The sequence below is a fragment of the Rhineura floridana genome, chromosome 1, assembly GCF_030035675.1.
Source record: "Rhineura floridana isolate rRhiFlo1 chromosome 1, rRhiFlo1.hap2, whole genome shotgun sequence".
In the NCBI taxonomy this organism is placed as follows: Eukaryota; Metazoa; Chordata; class Lepidosauria; order Squamata; family Rhineuridae; genus Rhineura; species Rhineura floridana.
In genome coordinates this window covers 119,138,062-119,162,456 of record NC_084480.1, presented here as the reverse complement: position 1 = coordinate 119,162,456, position 24,395 = coordinate 119,138,062, and the positions used below count along the sequence as shown (strand labels likewise).

General features: G+C 37.5%; 1 protein-coding gene across 3 annotated transcripts in view; it reads right to left on the bottom strand.

Annotated features, from left to right (window-relative positions):
- Positions 1–24,395, bottom strand: part of CNTLN (centlein) — a 268,051-nt gene that overhangs the window by 38,134 nt on the left and 205,522 nt on the right. For 2 of the 3 annotated variants that reach the window (XM_061630573.1, XM_061630586.1), the window contains 5 exons: positions 12,863–13,054; positions 7,586–7,683; positions 5,668–5,794; positions 3,849–3,986; positions 1,640–1,825 (listed from right to left, as the gene is read on the bottom strand). In XM_061630573.1, the coding sequence (XP_061486557.1) occupies positions 1,640–1,825; positions 3,849–3,986; positions 5,668–5,794; positions 7,586–7,683; positions 12,863–13,054 (741 nt within the window). The remainder of the gene's footprint in view (positions 1–1,639; positions 1,826–3,848; positions 3,987–5,667; positions 5,795–7,585; positions 7,684–12,862; positions 13,055–24,395) is intronic. The other variant, XM_061630579.1, reaches the window with a different exon arrangement.

The window sequence follows — 24,395 nt, the reverse complement described above, 5'->3', positions numbered from 1 at the left end:
CACATCTCCTGCCTCTATGCTAGATAATTCCTTTGATCTGATATGCAGCTAATGCTAATGACTCCAAGCCAAACTGAGGACTGTTTTAGGGGGTGAACTGGGGAGACAAAACTTGAAAGTGAACAATCATGGAAGGGAACAAAAGGAGGGAAGTTGAATTTTATTTATTTATAAAGTATTTATATACCCCCCTCTCACAAAACATTTTAAAACAATACAAAACAATCATTAAAGTGACTGGCTACTCAAGAGACATTTTAAACAGCTACACAGGTCAGTTGGCACAAAAAAGTCTTCAAGAGATGCCTGAAAGTCAAAAGCAAGGGTCCCTGCCAAATTTCTACCAGAAGACCGCATGGGACTGGTGACACTAAATGCTCAACTTCTGGTTGAGGCCAATTGGACCTCTGTAACACAGGGGACAACTAACAATGTTCCTCTGAGTGATCTCAGTGATTGAGCTGGAATATAAGGATTCAGGCAGTCCTTAAAGTACCCTGGACCCAAGTTGTTCAGGGCTATGTATGTCAACAGAAGAGCCTTGAACCTAGCCCAGTAGTATTTGGGCAGCCAGGTCACATGTTTTAGCAGAGGTGTCACATGCTGTCGTCCGTCTGCCTCCATCACCAGTTTAGCCACTGCATTCTGTACCAGCTGGAACTACCGAACTAGGCCCAAGTGCAGCCCCACATACAGCGCACTGCAATAATCCAGTCTCAAAGTTAAAAATGCATGGATGACAGCGGCCCAGTTACCCCAATCCAGATAAGGCTGTTGCTGGTGGAACAGACAAAGCTGGTAAAAGGCACCCCTAGCTACCAAGGTCACTTGCCCTCTAAGGACAAAGTTGTATCCAGGAGTACTCCAAAGCTATGTACCTGCCCCTTTAGAAGGAGGGCAATCCCATCTACAACAGGCAATTAATTAAACCTACTATGCAAATAAATAAATAAAATCATGCTTATTAAACAGTGCCCTATGTATACATACACTATATAGCTTGGTCTTTTAGAACGCAACCATTAGAAAAAGTTTCACCTGTGTAAATTGAAGTAAAATGTAGCCTGTATAATTTTCATAAAATGCCTTGTAGCCATTCAGATTTGGCTTTATGACTAGGTCACAGAAAGCAAGTGAAGTCATTTGAAGGTGAAGGCAAGACATTGCATTGTAACTGAATAAATCAACCCTTTCGCCAAAAATCAACATCAAAGGAAATACTTATGAAAAACAGATGTTTAAATCTGCCCTAAATAAATATAAATAGAGAATTGTCTGGCTATTTATTTCACTCTGCAACTGCATTAATTTTTACCCTATGAGGTTGCAAAGCATTCATTCATGTGGTGGCAAAGTCTCAAGTCTCAGGCACAAGATTTTGTATGCTTGAAGGACAATAAGAACACCCTGAAGTCTGGAATCCACATGAATATTTGCAGTAAATGAGTATGACCCAGATCAGCCTCTCCTAACCTGGTACCCTCCGGTTGTTGTTGTAGAACCATAACTCCTGACCATTGTCAATGCTGACCTGAAGCTGATAGAAGTCCAAAACATTTGGAGGATAGCAGGTTGGGTAAAGTTGACCTAGATAGATCATCTCAATTAAACCAAAAGATAATTTTTTCAAAAGTCAAACCTTCACAAATGTAATGAACTCTTCCACCTTATCATTCGACATCACCAACTTTTTCTGCACTACTTCAAGTGCCTGTTCACTTTGCCTTGCCAAGCCATGAAGTTGTTGAGAGGCGGTAGCTTCGAGTTCTGTCATGGCACATTCAGCCTCAGCCATTTTAGCTTCTGCATTGGCAAGTTTAAGCTCCTGGAATAAAGCCACATGAAAATGATATTAGTACTTTTATTAAACGGCAAACATCCTGAGGTAAATGAATCAAGCTGTCACAGGGATTGCCACTTTGTGGATGCATAGTTAAGTCCACCCACGCTCTATTGTATCCTCTGTCTCCACAGTAGTGACTGCCCCTGGAAAATGCAGGTTTTTCTCTTGTTTCTATCACGCCTAGAGTGGGGACATTCATAGTTACTACCTGATTTCGTCAACATTCTTAAATGAAAAATTAACATAGCAACTAGAGGATCCTGCAAAAACTGAACACTAAAGCATTTCGGGGGTTAAAATACTACACAGTTATTAACTTAGAAGCCAGAACAAGAAGAATAGTATATGTTGAAAACTGTATTTTATATTTAGTTCACCGCATCATGCTCATTACTTACTTCCCCCACTGTCAAAACTCAGTACATATATCTATAAAGCTATCTTTACCTAGTTTACTTAACGTTACATGAATTTCTAACATTTACCTTCTACCCAGGGAGAGGCTTGCTGCCCTCTCCTACAGTTTCTCACCATTCTTTTGCATAAACATATAGCAACCTGTAGCTGTTTGGGGTTAAACAAACTCAGAGGAATGATATATGTGTCAGTGAATCACACCTGGTTTAAGCCTAAATGCGGTTTCCTTTGTATCGGATGGTTGTGAATTTTCTATCACTCAGTGCCTTGGTACAACACAGCCACTGTTTCCCTATGGGCAATTTGGACTCAGAGTATGTTCTGTTGTGCAGGAAAAACTGAAACAGGATTCATTCCTGCCCACAACAAGCTCCTTTGAACATCTGGGGTTAGCATTTCTGATACCCAGAAAAAGAGAAAAGTAGATGCAGACCCTGTTAAGAAACAAATAGTTTTGACCTAGTAGGAAACAAGAGTAGGCTTTGGGTTCATGTTGACCTTCATTCCATCTTTCTTTCCCCTTCCCTTAGGTACAAAGTAATGTAGAAGCAGGAACAGTACTGGATTCATTGGTACGTCAATTTCTTTGAAAACTCTGTCCTTATCTAGGCTGGTTGGTTTATACTTTGAGCAGATGACAGTTGACAGACAAGACTGAGTTTATGAAGAGTTAGAGCTTGAAAATGGGTCTAGAGCAGAGAGATGGAGGTTAGACTGGATAGAGAGGTAGGACTTTACTTATAGTATTTGAGAAACTTAATCAGTGTACTTATAAGAACTGAAGAACAACAATCTGTAACTGCACGTTTGAGAACTGTGTTAAAAGCATTCTTGTTTATTCCTATCTTTTGTTAAATAAATCTGTTTGGTTTTGAAACATGCCTGATTCTTGGCCAGCTATTGCAAAGAGAACAGGTGTTAGCAAAATATAAACAGAGGGATGAAAGAGTAACAAATGGTGGCAGTGGAATTTACCTCAGAGTTACAGTGACAGCTTAAGGGAGCAGCCTATAGCTGTAGTATTTTAAGGATATAAGGATACACAGTGGGTTTGTGGCTTGCCTAGTGCCTGATCAGCAAGAAGTAGAGCTATTGCTTGGCTATATCCCCTGTTGCTAAAGGCTGAGCAATACTGGGGATATGACAGGGACCAGAGGGGCATGTTCACACATTCCCCCACTCTGACCAAAACTGAGGCTTCCTTCCTTCTTAAATTGTGCAAAAAAAGAGAAGGTTTTTCTGCACAGGGCCTCCACTGCATCCATTTTAGAGAGAAGGGTTCTACATACAGGGACATATAGAACCTCATCACATAATATTTTGTATGTAGACATTTTCTTACCCTGTGATAGTTAATATCACATAACATTCAACTATGGCTCATTTAATTCTACTTCAAAGATACCTTTTGATATTACATTCATATCTTATAATGGCTCCAAGTCTAAGAGAATAAAAATCAGAGACATGCTGCTATGGGCACAGTGAAAATGTGAAGCTGCTGACCTTACAGCTCTTTATAAATAATAAACATGAAAAATTTGGGCAGAAATTAAATGTTCAGTGTTTCATCCAGAAAAATCTGTACCTTTTTCTCCAACTCCTCCTTCGCTTTGCGATACATCTGCTCATACTGTGCCTTTTCTTTTGTAGCTACATTAAGCCTTTGCTTTAGTGAATCAATGGATATTTTTTTGTTTGAACTATCTTCCATCAATGTCTTCACCTGAAGTAACACCCAGAGAATAACTGTTATTAGGGAAAACATTTAAATCATTTGCATGTAAAACCTAAAACCTTTTGTCAAAATAACTACATTTAATTGTACATACTTCTTTTACTATTTAGATGAAAAGGCAGGCAACTATCTTGCAGCTGTTCATGCAGCACCGGTATCCCACTGAAATTTATACAACTTATTCATACATAACTGGCTATAAAATTGCAACTTTTTAGTTATTACAAAATTCATGGCATTTAACAAGTAGCTAGATATTAGCATGATGAAAATTTAGCTACATGTAGAATGACTCCTTTCAGATTTTGATGGAAGCAGATGTTAACCACTAAATCCTTCTGGTAATAACCAGCACCTATAGATTTCATTTGGATCTTTAGTTTGAATCAGCCTCTATCAAACAAATGCAAAGAAATTGCATTCAACAGTTTAGCATTTTAGTATTGTAGTATTTAGCATTTTGTATTTTTAGTATTTTAGTTTAGTATAGGTTTTTTTGGAAATTTAATGAGTTATGTTTTAAATTGATTAATGTGTGGTTTTTTTAAATTGTACGTTGATATTTTGATGTTGTGAACCACCCAGAGAGCTTCGGCTATGGGGCGGTATAAAAAATTGAATAAATAAATAAAACAAAAAATGAACAGTTATCTAATTTTTTTATGTAGATATTTTCTCACCCTGAAAAAATGCAAGATTTAAAATGATCAAATGCTTAAAGCAAAAGAGCAAACCCATACCACAGATCTCTAAAATGTTGATTTTTGTAAAAAAATAAAATCAGCTATTCATTTTGCATCACCTTCATTTTTTCTGTGATTCCTTCTCAACCCTACCCCAACCCCAACTCTCTCTTTGGCTGATGATTTCTTAATGACATCTTATCTCTGACATAGAGGGCAAGAGAGTAGTTCTCTCTGGAGCTGACAACTGCTTAATGACTGCCAGCGCAGGCTACTTTCAGAGCCATGCAACTAGCACCTGCTTTTAAAGGGAATCAAAGTAGTGTTTGCCTCAAAAACTATTTCTGTTTGGGGGTTGTAGACTGTGCAGCCTCAGGGATTCCTACATGTGTGCCCTGTTTGCTGGTGATACAGGGCCAAAACATGCTGGACAGATGATATAAGGAAGACACAATTTCACTTCTAGTCCTTTGAAGCATCTGTAAAATGCATTAAACATTTATATAGAAAACAACTTGCAGAATAGCATAAAATGGAATCATTAAATATATAGCAGAGGAAAGGGTAGCATGTCATTGTTATTATAAAGCTAATTTACAAGTAATTTTTAAAAAATTATTAGATTATATATATATAAAACTAGGGTCGTGATAAGTCATAATCGACTTGAAGGCACATAACAACAACAACATATATAAAACATGTCAGAAAGAATATTTGATAAATATTTTTAGGAAACTACCAAGCATATGAAAATCTAGCTGTGCTATATGTCATATTCACATAGCAAACCTTTAGTTCTCACATTATTATACTGTTTTGATATCACAAATGGAATGATGACAACTATTACAATTAATCAATGCAATTTGATGATTTCTACATGGATATAAATGCAACAGATTTTTAAAAAAATATATTAGGGATTTAGGTTGATTTTTGGAACTCATTTGGGGGGAATTAAATGAACAACAAACACGACATACCTTTTCTTCAAGAGTTTGCAATGTTTCATTACAGCTTTTTTCCTTTTCCTGATTTGCTTTCATACGCAGTTTCCAATCTTCTATTAAATGCCTTTTCATACTTATGTCCCTCTCCATTCGAGAAATCCTTGGAATAAGGAGGGAATGCAATATCCACAGAATTATGAACATTACTAGGGTCTGCTTATTTTGAATAATTAAAATGTATGACTCTGATGAGTGCTAATCTTTGTACAGTTTGCCAATCCAAAAGTGATGAAAATAGTTGCATTTTTCTACATATATAAAGGCACAGCAGACAAATTGAAACACTATGGACTTCTGAGTCTTAACCATCACATTATTGTATCAGTAATGCAAATACACAGCAATTCATATAAAAAAACATGCTAAGATGAATGTAAAATTGAGAGCAAAGTGAAAGCAGAATATTACATTATTTTAGTGTAGACCGACAAAGAAAGTGAAGAAGCAAAAAAATAAAATTCACTGAAGTATCAATTTAAAAATGCAAATATATGGATTGCCTGTCATGATCGTGCACCATTATTTAGAATGTAAAAGGCTTTATAACAATAAAAGGGGAGGTTAAAAGAAAAATGTGTCTGTGGGTAATATCTGTGGAAAATCAATACACTGATTTCAAAGACAGCATTGCTTTCACACATAGAACAAAATCTTTGAAAGAAATGCACATCTTTAAATAGCAAAACTGTGGGAAAGGAATACAAAATCTGCTGATTTTGTGGGGAAAAGGACACTTATTGCCTTATTACTTATAACTATTTTCTTATGGCCACACTACTTTGCCTAAATAAAGCAAATCAGTGTTATGATGATTATACACAATACATTGCTGTTAATATCATGTCAGCACCACATAAATTCAACAAGAAAACCACAACATAATAAAAAAGAAACTGGATGGAAATAATTTACGTTTGAATGATCACATAACAAGGTATTGGGGGCAATCAAGAAGATTACTTCTAGCAAAGCACATTCAATATTTACTATATAAAATAATGGTAGGGCACACCAGGGCACACCCAGAGATGCTGGATTTGTTAGGTATATCTTAAGGCATTAATCAATAAAATATGTGTTTCATTAAAGCCTTTTGATGCACCTATATTTAAGGTGAAGGAACCACATCAATAATATAATTTTTATTTCCAGAGGTTACATATTAGTAGGTAGCGGGTATACTCATTTGTGGGTATTTTCATGACTTTAATATTTGATTAGATAATCAGTCTACAAATCTATAGTGTGCACTTCAGAAACATATTAGCATACTTGCAATATTGTATAATGTATGTCAGATAAATAAGACATAATTTTCAAAGTTAAGGCTGCATTCCTATGAACGCTTATCTGAAGTAAGCCCCACCGAATACAGTGGTATGTACTTCTGACTAAATCATGCATAGGACTGCATAGTTGATGAACATAAAAATAAATAAACATAACTGCCCTTTTGCACTTTTTACAAATGTAAAACTAGACATTTAATTCAGTTTAAGCAGATAAACCTTGACATTCTCTTAACCCTTCTGCCTTTGTATTTTAAGTATTGCTTTTAGGTACGTGAAGGCATTCATTTAGATTTACATCAAGGGATAACCAAGCCCACTCTGGAATCTGAAACGTGACAGTTGATACTCTTTTTGTAATGCAGAAATTATAGACAGTTAATAAGTCATCAGGTTTTTTTTAAAAAATGGCATTAACATATACTGCTGTTTTCCTAAAAGCTATAACAGTTTGAAATATGTACCAAAAAGAAAAAAATAAAAAATGCGTGGGGAAAGAATCGCTTTCAGAAAAATGTCTACTTGATCCAAAATTCTGTTCAGTAATTACATTTCTGCCACTAGGGGGAACCAGACACAATGGAGAGACAAAGTGAACGTACTTTTCCTGTAGTTCCCGCATCTGTTCTTCTTTTCCTTGTACTTCACATTTCAAAGATTTAATGGTTGATGACTGTTTAGTGATTTCATTATTTGCATTCTAGATTGAATAAAATATTTATTAAAGCCTCAATAGTGTAGGATTTAGAATTATCCAAAGTATAACTGATAATGATCTTGTTTCAAACAAAAGATTTACTGTTTAACAGTTTAGTCTATTTTGATCACCATTAAACAGTCATTAGTGTACATCACAGTACAAAAGAATGTCTCTTATTGTTTTACCCTTAAAAATATCTGCCCTTTAAAAACACTTTGCTAATGTTTCACATTGCTGATTTTACAATTAAATGGGTATTTCTCAAGGCAGCCCAGAGATAAATACATTCCACCTTAATAGGCAGAAAAATATATTTAACTCTTACAATCTACCTACAGAACTTTTCATCATCTATGTTTCCTTACAGGATAGGGTTGGGAAACAAAAGTCACATGTCTAAGAGACCTATGCTTCTTAGCCTTTTGATCTTCAAGATGTGCAACAGATCATGCAAAACATTATGTAAACAGAATAGGGATTGACTCTATAGTTTTTTGGTCTCCTGCCCTGTGTACCCCTTAGTAGTAGCAACACAGAAGGATGTCATCATCTAAATCACTTCCTCTATTGATCTCCATTCCTATCATGTTCAAGATATAATTTCAGTATTCTCACCACTAACACCAGTAGCTTTAGAATTTTAACAGCATAAATAAGAATGTTAGGTTCATAGAACTTTTCTGTCTTGTCTGGATATTACCCAGGAAAATCAAAAACAAAAAACTCAGCATATACAAATTCACATTGGATCATGCAACCTAAAATGAGGTTTTAGGTATTTTAGACAATTCTGAAAAAAAGATAACTTGTCACAAAAAGAAACCTCTCAATAGTTTAAAATAATCCTACCATTTTTCATAGTGATCAATAGCTAAAATTGGTGGCATGAAATTGCACCACCTTAACTTCATTTCGGAGCAGTTCAAAGTAAATGCCCCCCCCCCGCTTTCAATACATAGTGAAAAATGAATTCACCATTGGTGTTCATTCCTATTTACAAGTTCAGCCATTAGTTTGGCTTGGGGAATTTACACATTAGGTGTAAAACTGTGAGTGAAGAGATCAGATAGGCAGTAAACCAAAATACTTCTTGAATGTCTCCTGCTCATTGCAGGCTTGTAACTCCCATTAACATTAATGGGAGTCTTGTACATAGTATTGTTCCTCTCAAGGGAAGTATAGACTCTAATGTGTAGAGTTTGGTGTAAACTCTTATATTGTACAAGCTTCTCTGCAATGCTGCACTCCTTCACTTATAGCCTTAAAAATAAAATGTTAAATATTGCTCTAATTAAAAATGCTGGCTACTCACAGTCCCTTGAAATTCTAACATTTTCTCATGGCAGGGGCTATAAAGATCCTGTTTTAATATTCATATAATGAAATAACAATTAAAAGCAGATTTGTGACAGATGCAAATGCAACTTGGTAAAGTGTGTCAGGAAGTTTAACCTCTAACTACATTTTCTTTTTTAAAGAATTAAGATTGACTCTGTACATTTGTAAACAAACTCATAATGTAAGAGGTAAAGAATAATGTATAGTTTATACTCCTGAGCCACAAAAAGAATGCAAGCCATAGTCCTTGTGTTACAATGCAGTTCAACAGGAGCTTTCTCTAGGTAAGGAAAAAGATTTTTCAGAACAGAACAGAGCTGCAGTCATTTATTACATTTACACACACACAAAAAGCAAACTATTTTCATGTGGTCAAAGCATGCCTAGGATTCCAGCAATTTTGCATTGGACATGTCACCCAAACCTGAAATATATGAAGCTTAACCTGAAAATAGTTAAAATGATAGATGGCAGCAGAATAATAACTGAAGTTCCTTAGGCCTACTTGTGCAGGTTGACCTTCATTAAGAAAGAAGTGTAACACTCTGTTAGAGCAGTTTACATACTCCAAGAAAAAGTGGACACTTGTGTGAAAAGTGGGCCTCTGCAAAGAGTTACACAGCAGCGCTTTTTAACAACAGTAAGTGTGCTTATGTCCAAGGGGAAAGTCACCACTTCCTGTAGAAAATGATGCTGCTATGAAGGGGAAAGGAAATGAAGCAAATCTCTTCCAGCAGTGATTGGGTAACAGTGTTAAGAAGTAGGAAGCCTAGTTCTCAAAAACCACTTCTTCTGTGGCTAGATGTTTTGGAATTTGGAAGGGGGAAAAAACAAACACAAATATGGTACAATCTTGGCTTATTCATCTTCAACCTTGCAGGGCAAAATTGAGGCACATGCACAAACAATGTGGGTTTTGCAAGAGGTTTCCAGGTAGTCAGCTATATCATTTAAGTTAGTTATGTCATTAATCAATTACTTGTAGTTTTTTAATTCTCGATGCCAAAGTTGTTGGACACAATAGAACACCCTCAGGGGTGTATTAAGAAGCAACATGGTTATGTAAGTTTTGACTTGTGAATAGCAATAGTGAAAGTGACTGGCCCAAGATCACCCAGTGAGGGTCTGGATTGGGAATTGAACCTGAATTTCCAGTACTCCAACCACTACACCACACTGGCTTCCTGACATGAAACATTGTTTGTTCATTAGATTGTCTTGCATTTCCAGCAGTTAAATGCGATACATCTGGAAACTTACTACTGCACAGAAAAACAATATAGAAAAAGCCCTTTTATTAATATGGTGGCATACTCTTTCAACCTAACCTACCTCACAGGATAGTTGTGAGAATGGGGGGGGAGAAGAACCATATATGCTGCCATGAGCTCACTGGAGGAAGGCAGGATATAATAGCAATATATCGTAAAATAATGTTGACTTGGAAGAGTACCAGGATGCTTAATTAGGATTTTTATGATTTAGTACTGGGATATTTAAGTAGGGTTTGTCTAAAATCCGCTTAACTAAAACAGTTCCACCACCACAGAGCTATGAAAGTTAACTTGGATCTAAAGAGATGTTTCATCATCCGTCATTCTTGATGTTTGTGGGTGAGATGGGGAAATACCACACTAAAATCAGGGTCAGATAGAGCAAGAGGGCTTGTCCAGGTAAAAGAAAAAAAGCCTTGAGGAAGAAGAAGCCCATGGTTTCAAACAAGTTGACTAGGAATTATTCTGCTTTGTGGACAGACTGTTCCAAGTCTAGGATACTGGCATTAGCAGCCATTAAAAAATATAATAGTTTAGATTCAGACCACCTGTTCCATGAACACAAAGACTGCTTCCATTCACAGAATTAAGTTGGATCCAGAGGAGGCTCCTGGATGCTACCATGGGTGAAAGGTGATTCCCACCAATTCCCCCTCCTGCTGCACTCCCCAATGTCACCTCCCATGCTGTTCTGGAAGATCCTCAAACTCTCTGGAGCAGATTTTTCAGGGGCATAGGGGGCTGCAGCAGGGGAGAGAAAAACCTCCTCCCATCTCAACTGTGGATCCAACCCAATAAATTCTGAAGTTTTTTTTTAATGTGTAGAAGGTACCACAGAAGGCAGCCAGAAATAATAGTGCATGGCAGATTATTAACATATTCATCTGAAAGTCAATATTAAGTATCAAAAGGCAATCAATAGATCAGCGTCCCTATTCTTCTGTCTTGCTACTTAAATGAATGCATTAGGTTGCCTTTGGCATTATAATGTTTAGTGACAAGATAGATATGTGCAAGTTGAGGAGGCACCTGATATCCATATTCATTGTACAAGTGAACTCATATAGAAACATCTGTCCTACAATTTGGAAAACATGGAAATGCACTGAAGGAATAACTCTAGTGACTGCAGGTTGGCAATGTATCATAGGAGACCTCCAATTCAAATGACTGGAGTAGGCTTTAAGACTCCCAGCAAAATTTTAAAATTATTTATTGTATCTTGCCCTTCCTTCACGGAGGTCAGGTCGGTGTACATGGTTTCCCCCCCTTTTCCCCTCTCAGGGTTGTTGCGATTGAGAGAGTGTTGGCCCAAGGGCACCAGTTAGTTTCACGGCTGAGTGATGATTTGAACTAGGGTCTCCTCATTGCTAGTAAAACACTGCAATCATTACACCACACTGGCTCTCTGCCTATGGTTTTCCCATCAGATTTAACATGTCACATTAATGAAGACTTCTAATCTAACCAATTCTGAGCTTAATCAAGGTCTTAAATTACCTCAGACCAAACAATGTCTACGTATTGTTCAGTCAGTCTGTCCCAGGGAGAGCTAACATGGTGCCCTTCAGATATTGTTTGACTTCAGCTCCTATCAGCCCCAGTCAACAGGGCCAATTGTTAGGGATGACGGGAGTTGTAATCCCACAACATCAGGAGGGCACCCCATTGGTTATTTGGGGGCTATCTAATTCCAGCTACTCTACAATCCCATCCATCAGCTGCTAATAAAATGCATGTTCCATATTGCTATCAAATCTCCAATATTATGAAGCCTTCAACATGCATGAACTCTTCCTTTCTCTTCCTGCAATCTGTGCTCTGAATGCACTTTTTGATATTACCAGCCTTTCCATTAATCTGCACACTGCAATTCTATGGGCTGCAAGAAGGAAGACTAAATAATTATTTTGATAAATGTCATAGGTAGAGTCATACTGGTTTTTAAATGTTCACAAATACTGTTAAAAGTCAATAGACTTTTCTGATTAAGTCAGAGGCTTTCCCTGTAATTTTAGAGATACATTCAAACAGGTGTGTTCCAGAAAGAAAGGTAGTGATGGCAGCAACACAGGGTTGATGAAACCATGAATATAAGGCCTCTTTCTCCTTGATAGCATTTCCAAACTGTCACAAAATGTCAGAAAGTCACTGAAAGAATTGTAATGGTGATTTATATCCTTCATAGGACACAGTATGGCCAGTGAATTGGGCTTTTTAAAAATCAACATACACTTACTCCTTATTCTGTAAAGGATGGAATCATATGATTTGCTTAAATACAAGGCCTGCTGCATAACACTTTCAACAAGCTGTGTTTAATCATAGCCCAGAATCTGATTTATTTTCTCTAATATTTGGGCGAATGAAGCAAGCCAGTTCAATATCACCTGACTACAAGTTTAGTTACTCTTATTTAATTATGGTTGCATGACCATCATTTAATAGCAAGGTTATCTAAGCCTCAAGATGCATTTTATTTTCACACATGTTTCAGTCTTTCAGTGCTTGATACTTTAGGAAATAAAGTGTAAATTTCATAATAATTTCATAATGTAGACTGTCACCTTCAGTTTACACTGCAGCTGCTTCATTTCCAAATCTACATTCTTTAGTGAAGTTGCTAGTGTTGTTCCAGTATGGCCAGATGTCACAGGAGACAGGCCCTCTTTCAGTTTGGTAGATTGGGTCAGGTGGTCCAATTTTCCTTGCAAATCTGATTTTTCTCGCTGCAACTCAGTCAGGTTGGACATCAGTGTCTGTTTTCCAAATAAAGTAATAATAGTAACAGTTGCGTTCAATATGCAATTGAGACCAACATGCTGTATAATTTTACAGTTTAGCATTACAAAATACAACATATGCACATTGCATTGTCCAAATTGCAAATGGATTGGCTGAATTCACTGGTTGCAAAACAGATACAACAGTATTAAAGAGACAGAGACAGGAAGCTGGCTGCCTATAGTGACATTTGCCTAACAAAGGATGTTGTAAAGGACAGTTGATGCTGCTTCCTCACTGCCATTTATATTTCTTGTGAAAATAGTGAGATTCTCAAATTTCACTTTATGTAGGAAATCTGGATTAAATATAATGGCCACCAGAGTATGTTTACTTGAATGTTCTACTGAAAAATGCTACAGAACACAGGGTTTTGACTTATTAGGTTTGTAGGGCTTGTAGAGGTTAAAGCAAAATAGACCATATGCACTGCAGAACTTCTGTTTGGCTGGTCTTCATGTTGTTGCTTCTTCCCTTCCTCATGTACACACCAGAGCCAGGAAACCACAAATTCCATAACCTTGACCCTGGGGCTGATGCACTTAACTGGTAAAAGCCAAGCTGGAGCAGGACAAGATAACAGATGTTAGTTGTTTATTCCACTGGGTAGGTCTTACCACCCCACACTGCAGCCAAAATGCTTCTCATTTAGCAACATAAATGTTAAGTCCAATTAGCAGATGAGGCTTGTTAGAGACTTAGTTCATATGAATAGCATGCAAACAAATTATTTCAGTCTTACTGAACTTGACTGACAACAGACCAGGAGCATTTATGATGTGAAATGGCACTACAGAGTATGCCTTAAAACAGTAAAATAGAGTATTTGGTGTTTGCCTTAATTTTGCTATGCTACAGAATATGGGGGGCAGGATTATTCTGTAATAGCTGGAACAATCTTTTACCAGGCTGTAGTCAGCAGAAAGCCACCAAGCTTTTAATGGCATAACAGCCAAAGACTCCTTAAGAGCTCAACAATAGTACTATTTTAATATTCCAAAGATGTTTATAATATGGTAGTTTAACATAAGGAACAATTAGACAAAATGGTATTGCAGTCTCTCAGAGGAACAAAACACTTCCCTTGCGAAGGCTCCCAATTAGACACTGCAAAAGATGCTACAGTTTAGAACAGCTAGCTGTAGTTTCAGTATATTCTGTACTGAATTAAGGAGATAAGAAACAGATACAGTATACCATAATGTTAATTTGAAGGTAGAAGGCAGGAAACAGATCTGAAGGTAGAGGCATGCACAAAAGCAAAGGATTTAAAAAGGAAAAAAAGAACAGTAAGAATAGATTGGGGAGGGGGAGTGATGAAAACAGACAATGGGCCACCACAGGCAAAAAAAATGGGTGGAGCCTTTGCTCCATATACCTTCTCTCTACAAAGCCTTAGACTGGCGTATCCCTTGCTTGGTTGCCGTTTTGCATTGATGCCTGGACTAAATTTGCTATGCCTCTTACCTTAAAAAAAAAAACCTGATAATTTTCAATTTTTGTAATTTAAATTGTTATGTATGTAGCATTTTCTGTTGCCTGTCACTGAACCTGAAATACTGGAAAGGGGGAGGTGGAATCTTTGGGCTAGTTTAACATAGGACAGGTGGAAGCCGTACTCTTTGGCTAACACATTCTGAATTTAATCAGAATAAATAGTCCCAAAAATCTGATTTTATTAAAAATGTCACAATTGCTATACTTTATTCTGAGCTGAAAAAAAATTGAATGGAGGGTGGTGGAGGTATATGTAAAATATATGGTCAACCCAAACCATAGCTTTGTACTATGTATTTTACATACATGGGGAGGAGCACACAGATAAATTAAAGTAGCCTTGATTCACACTTCGTGTGATATTACATATGATTCTATATGACATACATGGTGCTGGCTGGGGTAATTTTAGTTGTAGTCTGGAGGACACTAGGTTAGAAAATGTTGACATATGCATAATTATGTTGAAAGCAATGAAACAATTTAACTGTCAATTATAGAAAAAAACAGCTTTTCTCTAAAAGCTCTAATCAACAAAACCACAGACAGGTTAAAATGAGACTGAAACACATTTAAACATAAACTGTACTCCAGCCACCAAAAGCCTACCCAAACAGCAAAACCATAACTTAATATTATTAATACATATTCTTGTTGGCACTTCCAGAGGCCTGGATCCATCAAAGTCAGTCAAGACAACCCTTCTTCAACCTTAGTTCCCCAGATGTTGTTGGACTAGAACTCCCACAATCTCTGATTATTTTGGAGGGGGCCAATGGGACTTCCACATGCCCCAATGAAATCTCTGAGATCCACTGAAGGCATCATTTTAATTATGTCCATATATCAAGTTCAAAAGCTAGGGTAGCAAAGGGAAGTGGTGTTGAATGCTGCTCCCCAGTATAGAACTCCTTCCCAGTACAGACCTTCCAAAGCATATGGGGTTGTACAAAACTAAGTTCTACTCAGAGTAAAGCAATCTATGCCCATTAATTTCAATGGGTCTACTCTGAGTATGACTAACATTTAGATTATATAGCCACGAGAGTAGCTGTATATTATAGCCAGCATGGATTTTTCACATTCTGCAATGTTAAATTAAAAATACCCCCATGCAATTCAGATACTTCCCATCAGCTCATTTCAAAACAAAACCTTATAAAACTTATAGTCCTGAACTCAGAAATGCTTGCTTAACAAACCTCTAAATTTTCATGGCAATACACAAAACAGTCAGAAAGAATCAAGAGTTCAAAGCCTAAAGAAAGAGAGAGAAAAAACCAGAGCCGTTTTGGACATTGCCCCATGCTCTGCAGTTTAAAAGTTAAAAAAATGTCTGGCTGATTTTTAATTAAGAAATTTTGCATTGAACTGAATGATAATGTCGGGCATGCTCAGTAAGAACCAACTGTCAGTGTTCTAAAGCCAGACTCCCAGCTGCTTGGCTTGCCTAATCAGGAGGCCACACCCATGCCAGACCTTTATTTCACTTGAGACAGTCATGGCTTCCCTCAGAGAATCCTGGGAAGTGTAGTTTGTGAAGGGTGCTGAGAGGAGACTGCTATTCTCCTGAGAGCGCTTCAGTGGCCAGAGTGGTTTAACAGGCAGCCGCTCTGACTGAAGGTCTGTGAGGGGAACAGGGCATCTCCTAGCACTCCACAGCACCCTTCACTAACTACACTTTAAGATTCTTTAAGAGAAGCCATGACTGTCCAAAGTGAAATAAAGGTCTGGTATGGATGTGGCCAGGGACAGCTTTGGTTTAAATTTGGGTGGAAGGCTACATGTACCTGCTGCAGAATAAAATGGTGGGGGAAACGCTGAAAAGCAATGATACTGTTCACATTGTTTTGCTTTTGGAAAGGAAATGCGCTTCCCCTCTGCCCAGTGATCATCCAGCCAATCTCCTCCCCTCCCCCTATCCTCCCTGCCCCTCCCCCAGGTCAGTGTTGGACTACGACCTGGGAGACCAGGGTTCGAATCCCCACATAGCCATGAAGCTCACTGGATGACCTTGGGCCAGTCACTGCCTCTCAGCCTCAGAGGAAGGCAATGGTAAAACCACCACTGAATACCATTTACCATGAAAACCCTATTCATAGGGTCGCCGTAAGTCAGGATCGACTTGAAGGCAGTCCATTTCCATTTTCAAACATGATTTCACAGAAATAAATCCCACTGAACTCAAAAAGTATGCAACTGATCAAACCCACCCTCCCTTCTTCTTCCTATCTCCTCGCTCTTGCCCCTTCCTTCCCCTCCAATCCCCTCCCCTCCTCCCCCCTCCCCTTACCCTCCTCCTCCCCATGGTCAGTTTTACCTATCTTAACCATGATTGCACGGGAGTAAATAACATTGAACTCAATAAGCAAGCAAATGGTCAAACCTGCCCTCCCCTCCCCCTTCCTTTGCCCCTCCCCCTCCAATCCTCTCTTTCCACCTCCAATCCCCTCCTTCCCCCTCTCCCCTCCCTTTCTCCTTCCCTCTCCTCCCCTTGCTGCTCCTCCATGGTCAGTTTTACCTATCCTAACCATGATTACATAGGAGTAAATCCCATTGAAACCAATAAGCATGCAAATGATTAGACCTGGTTTTCCCCTCCTTCCCTTCTCCTCTACCTTCCTCCTCCGTTCCTCTCTTCCTCCTTTCCTGCCCACTCCAGCCGTCCCTCCCTCCCCCCGCTCAGTTTTACCTATCCTAAGCATGATTGCGCAGGAGTAAATCCCACTGAACTCAATAAACATGCAAATGATCAAACCTGTCTTTCTCCTCCCCTCCCCCTCCTGCCTGCTCCCATTCCCCTCCTCCCCACTACTTTTGCTCCCTTCCTCCTGCTCCTCCTCCTCCCCTCCCCATCCCTTGTGGTCAATTTCACCTTTTGTAAGCATGATTGTAGGGGAGTAAATCCCACTGAACTCAAAAAGCATGCAAATGATCGATCCATTCTCAGCAAACTTGCACTGGATCCCATTTCTTACCTCCCGGATTAAAAAGCAGAGAAATGCACTAATAGGCAAAAAAAACCTTGCAGTTTACGCATGTACCTATAGTGCACAGATATTTCTATCAAATTTTAAAAAGCAGGGAAATTGGACAGCTATAGTGAATTCACCAGGGGAGCAGGAGACCTGACCTCCACTCTGAGATATTGTACAGCCCTACAAATTGGTCAAAATGCAAACACAATTTGGGTTGGTCTTTCAGAGTCCAATCCACTTCCTGTGTAGCTTGGAAGAATTTCAAAAGATGTGCCTCTGACCATATATGGTGAGTGGTGGCAAAACCAGCAATCAGCCCAAAGAATAGAAAGAAGACATGTGCGGTACTGATCTTGTTTTAGTGGGGAGGAAGCAACATTATTAAGACAGTTGATATAGTTCAGATTGTCACTTTAAATATGTCTGATTTACTTTGTAGTTCTAGTGAAGCTTCCGACAGGAAATCATTTTCTTTAGTTTCTGTCTATGTAAATATATGAGAAGTATAGCAACACTTTGCAAAATTTACACTGAAAAAACTTCAAAAATAATTGTGAAATAATGGCACTGACTATTCTGCAGAATAGTCTCCAGTGGACATCAGGAGTGTCTCAGTTTGCACAAGATAAAACAGTGGGAGGTGAAATATATTCTAGCAAAATTCTAGGTGTGCTCTATGTTTTTAATTGACCGTGCCCACCTTGCCTTAAATGAAGTGGTTTAAACATAGCAGGCTGAAAACATGCATCCTCTTTTTTCCAACAGCTGGAGTCATTGCTGAAGTAGCAACATATTGTAATCAGTCTGATTTTACATCCAACTGCAGTTTCAGATTCCACTGTTAATGCACCAAAAATAGAAATAGAACATAAACTCCAATTTGAAACTCAAAAGGCTGTCTTCACCATCATATGACATTGACCAATAAAAAGGCGTTGAAATTAATAAAAAATAAATTTGATACAGATTTCTAAGATGAATAAAGAGGGAAATAAAATTTTCTAGATCTCTGTAGAAACATTAGTAACACAGGAATGAAGCAAAGTAAGAACACCAACAAACATACAAAAATATAATTCTCCATCTTTGGAGATGGCAGATAATGCCACCACTCACCATATGCTCAGAGGAACATCTTACCAAATTCTTCCAAGCCACACAGCAAGTGGATTGGACTGTGAAAGACCAACCCAAATTATGTTTGCATTTTGACAAATTTGTAGGGCAGTACAATATCCCAGAGAGGAGTTCAGGTCTCCTGCTCCACTATAGCTGCCCAATTTCCCTGCTTTTTAAAGTAATATCTGTTGTCTATAGGTACATTCTTAAACCACAAGGTTTTTGCCTATTAGTTAATACTTACAAGTGTTAGTACGATATTTTGAACTGAAATTACCATGCAAATTGCACCGGCAGAAAAATACTTATCAAAGGTAAGCTTTTTTTAAGCAATATTGTCCGCAAGAACATATCTGTATTTCTCTGTTGGGATGTAGTTTAAACACTTCATTAGATATTGGCATTTTCAGTGCCTTTAAGCATCTTTAAAAGCTGCTTTGTTAATTGCAAACCATATTTAGTATGACCTCATAATAATGTAGTATACCTCAAGTGTCATGGTTCTCTATGAAGCTTGCGTTGGAGCAGTATTCATTTATACTAGACAACTGAACTTCAAGGGGAACAAAATCTTGATAGGCAATTAGCAGTAATTAGGAAGATTCAACTCGATGAGATGTCAACATTGGATTGCTTTTAAAAAAGAGTTGAATGTCAGGGACTTGAAAATAAAGTTTTTCTCTCACTGACATACAGGTATGGCATATGAAATATGAAACGTTAATTTACCTTTTCTGCTTATTATTCATGCACAATATTATTTTGTCATTCAGCTACTACTCTGACAGAGTGCAAGGGGTGTTAAAACATTGCTGCTAGAATAAAAGATTAATCTACCACTGGCCAATTAACCAAAGGGTACTTAATGGTCTCTAAAGGCTGGTGAAGTCTAGCAACTCACTAAAGTACTCGTTAAAAAGTCCTCTGCATTACCTTCATTTGCTTGACATTTTGTGAAATACACTGTTATCTTTCAGTAACTATCTGGAAATAGTTTATAAATGTATAATCTTGGCAGCTCTTACTAAGCTAAGCTACTAAGGATATTCTGCACTTTAGATTTTATTCTTTTCCTCTCTGCTCTGTCTGTCTTATCTGACAAGATGGCCATTTCTCATTTCCATTTTTCTCTATGTGGTTATGTAGTAGATGAAAGGAAACTTTATTCTTTACATGGAGAAAACAAATCTAGATCTCAGGATTCCAAGGTATTCCATTATATCTGAAGGCAATACTGGCCTAATGTCCCAGATCTGTTTATTCCCCATGAATATACCTTTGTGAAGCTCCATACCTGCAAGGAATGAAAAACCATGAGTATGCTTACCTGCTATAATTTTTTTTTTTTCAATAATTTTTATTCAGATTTTCATAAAACATACAAGACAAAATCATAAAACATTCAAAGACAAAAAACAAAATCAAAAATAGTTAAACAAAAAGAAAAAAAGAAAAGAAGAAAAAAAAAAAAACAAAAATAAAAAATAAAGAGTAAAATATTGACTTCCCATTTGTCAAAGATCAAATCAGTTATAAGTCTATAATATATAGCAATCCTGTCTCTTAAGTCATATTATAAAATCACTTTCCTCCAGTAGTTATCTTACTTAATCATCAAATCTCATAAACATTACTTTATTCTTTCCACAAAAAGTCAAAGAGAGGTTTCAATTCTTTAAGAAATATATCTATCAATTTTTTTTTTCCAGATAAGCATATCGATTAATCCATCTCATTACTAATTATGATAATCTTATTGTCATAACCATAGTCAAAATAAACATTTCAATTAATCCATCACATCAGAATCTGTTAGGTTCAGTAATTTCAGTAGCCATTGTTCTATTATCTCTATTAGTTCCATTTTCCATCTTCCATCTTCAGTAGTCTTGTTAAGTCCAGTAATTTCAATATCCAATCTTCCATTATCAGTATTCCATAATAATCTTGCTGTCAAAGCCATAGTCATATAATAAGAGTCTGATGGGAATTACCTCTATCCCAAATATTTTCTTGCCATCCATTCTGAATAAGTTGCTGAAATACTGCTGTAAAATCATATCTCTGTTCTTTTTTTCAAAATACACTGGGTCATCTCTTAAAAGTTTTTCCATTGTCACATGGCTGCAGTTAATTCCATAGATTTTCTCTATATTGGGCTCCATCACATCATTCCAGTCCAGAAGATAATCCATGCCATTGATAACTTTATCTCTAGAGTCTTCATTAATTTCTTCAGAGATAACATTGAGTTCCAAACAATAGATTTTATTTCTAAAGTCCATAGACTCCAAATCTTGTTCCTGTTCCACGTTTGTTCCAATCTCCGGGATCTCCTCTCTCACAGGGACCCCTATTCCAGTCTCCAGGGTCTCCTCTCTCACAGGGACCCCTATTCCAATCTCCGGGGTCTCCTCTCTCACAGGGACCCCTTCCAGGGTCACCTCTCTCACAGGGACCCTTATATCTTTAATCTCCTGCTTCATTTTACTCAATTCAATTTTCGTTATCTCAATCTCATTCATTATTCTCTGAAACATAGTTATTTCCAGATTCTCAGCCACTTTCTTAATTGCCATTTTAAAAGAAAAATATAGGAAAACCACTTCTTATTTCAGCAACAATTGGGTTAATACTCCAAACTTGGTGACATCACAGTATAAACAGAGCAGACAGCCTTATCTCTCCAATAGTTAAGTAAACAAAATGCAGTTCCCAGGATCGAAGCAATTAATGGCAATCGTCAAGAAACAGATTCGTCAAAATAAAATAGACCAAAAAGAGAGTAGTCTCAAAACAGTATAATATTTTTCAAAATAAAAATCTGGAATAGAAATCCCTCTTCTGTGTGTATCTTTAGAATGCAAATCCAGGACAGCTTTTTGCAACAAAAACAGAGATAAGCTATTAATTAGTGCGTAGCAGAGAGAAGTTACGGCTCCCCAGTGAGATGTCAAAAACCGATCAATCTGGCAAATCTCTTTTAAGCAGCAACAATTTAAGTCAAGTAAAAGAAAAATATAGAAAGAAGGGTGCTTGCCTGTTAGTGCGTTCTCTCTTAGAAGATAAGATGAACGTTCGCTTTAACAGATAGAGCTTGCTGTTGAAAATCCGTCCCACCTTCGTCGGCTGGACCTCGTCCCATAAATTAATGAGATCTGGTCGTCCCAACAAAAATAGGCTTTGAGGTTAATCTCTTCGTTTCTCCCTACCCGGGAGAAGTTTAATCAGTCAAAAAAAAAAGAAAAAACTGACTGATATATCTGAATAAGCTTCTTTTGAGGCAGGAGCCCGTCTCAAAAGCAGGCACAGGCTAAGTCACCCTTCCCGGAAGTCCCTTACCTGCTATAATTTTGCAAAGTTGTGTGATAATTTACAACTGCCACAACACTCATAAATCATCCTGCCTCACATCTTACCTGTCCCCAGAAAAATGTTTTCACTGTATCAGTTCTTCTGTCTTCCATTTTTGTCATATGCCACACAGACAATCCTAGTTGTGGTGTCAGCTAGAGATGACTGGGTGGAAGTGATGCTGGAGAGAGAGGTCAATAGGTATACCTCTGGAGGAAAATCTCTAGAGAAATTACACTTTCAGCATTGCAACTTGCTCAGATGTTCTGAGTAGCTAACTGTCTTGGAAGGGCCTCATGCTTTCAGGTGCATAATGCTGAAAGCTACAGTTGCAAGTGGAGCACTTTGCTATTATAACAACTCAGTTGTAGTGGTCCTTTCCTGTAATTCTCCATGGTTGTAGTGATCCCTCCAATCTCTCCCTGTAATACGTTGTCTGCAATGTGTTGGTAAATGCTTTTATTTGGTGCCCTTCAGATGGTTTGGGAATGATTAGCATTGTAGGTTGAAGGACTAAGTTTCATTAAAAACAACAGAACTTCAGTTACTTGCAACAAAATTGTTTCATTAGTTTCAATGAGGTTAAAGGACACCTTACTTTGGCTGGACATAGCCACTTGGTACAAACTCATGCTATGCGGTCAGGTTCTGTTTGCGGTCTTCCCATGGGCATCTGGCTGGCCACTGTGAGAACAGAGTGCAGGACTAGATGGGCCCTTGGCCTGATGCAGCAGGGCTCTTCTTATGATCTGATAAAATTCTATAGTTGTCATTTTTGCAACAGTTCTTTTTATGAAGGGGTCAGAATAGGGATACATGAAGCAGAATGTGATGCATAATTAAATTATGTTTTGTCTTTTCTTGTTAGAATATAATATGAGCATCAGTGTAATCTGTACAAATATATATATTTAAAGCAAAAAACTTTCTTCTGGGGCAAAGCCTTTGCTAAAATAGTTTACTTAAAAGTTTAGAGGGGACGCTAATGTACAAGGAAACCCTATCAACATATTCAGCTATGGAGAAGCTTTTGCAAAGTATTACTGTATAGAGTCTTCCAGTTTTCAAGGCATTTTACTTAATAATGTTCCTGTCTCCAATTTAAATTCTAATGCTGTAATTTTGGTTTCAGTATTGCTCCTGGACAATTTAAAAACACACATATGTAATTAAAATCCTCTGAGAATCAGTATTAGAAGTATATCTACAGAAAAAATGATATTTTTTAGTCTACAGCTGCTGTCCTAACCTGCTGCCAGTCACCTAGAGAGTTTGGGGGGAAATATGCTGTTTACACTAAATCCAGTCAGCTTATCCATACATCTGCTGGCTAGCAAAGGGGTGTATCTTGACAAAAGAGAAGCCATCAGCTACTAACCCCCACAATGTAATACTATGTGCTGTTAATTTCTTTGCCTAGTCAAAATTATAAGAAGACCTTTCACCAAGTGTTAGAAAGTTCTTCTGAAGGTATGTGTAATATGAAAGATCTATTTTAATGCTGTTAAAAATTTTGTATAGAGTAAATAGTGTATATATAAAGATTATATTTATTTAGATTTTTTTCTGCAGAAGGGCAGTTGCTTTTGTTACCTGCCCTGGGTCTTTTGAATAGAGCAGACTATAAATCTAGAATCATGGAGCTGGAAACAGGACTCTCCCTATGATTCTAGAAGCATAGCCTGCCCTATCTCAGAGGCTCAGGGCAAATACCAAAAGCAAATGCTTTGCTTCAGAAAATGATAAAATTAAATCAGACAAAATCAAATTTCCCCAAGCTTTCCTAACACTGAGCTGTAAAGGCCAGGTCAGACAAGAAAGTCTTCGGTTGCATCCATTGTTGTAATTTATTACCTATCTTTATCCAAAGGTTCCAAGGCGAGTTACAACCATTTTAAAATACAGCATTAAAAACAATTCACTAACAGGAAAAAAACCTTGAGGTTTAAGAATGTACCTATAGCCCACAGATATTTCTATCCAATGTTAAAAAGCAGGGAAATTGGGCAGCTATAGTGAATGCACCAGGGGAGCAGGAGACCTGACCTCCTCTCTGAGATATCGTACTGCCCTACAAATTTGTCAAAATGCAAACATAATTTGGGTTGGTCTTTCGCAGTCCAATCCACTTGCTGTGTAGCTTGGAAGAATTTAGTAAGATGTTCCTCTGAGCATATGGTGAGTGGTGGCAATATCTGCCATCTCCAAAGATGGAGAATTACATTTTTGTATGTTTGTTAGTGTTCTTTTTACTTTGCTTCATTCCTGTGTTACTATTGTTTCTACAGAGAATCTAATCTAGAAAATTTTATTTCTCTCATGATTCATCCTAGAAACCCGTGTCAAATTTATTTTTATTAATGTCAAA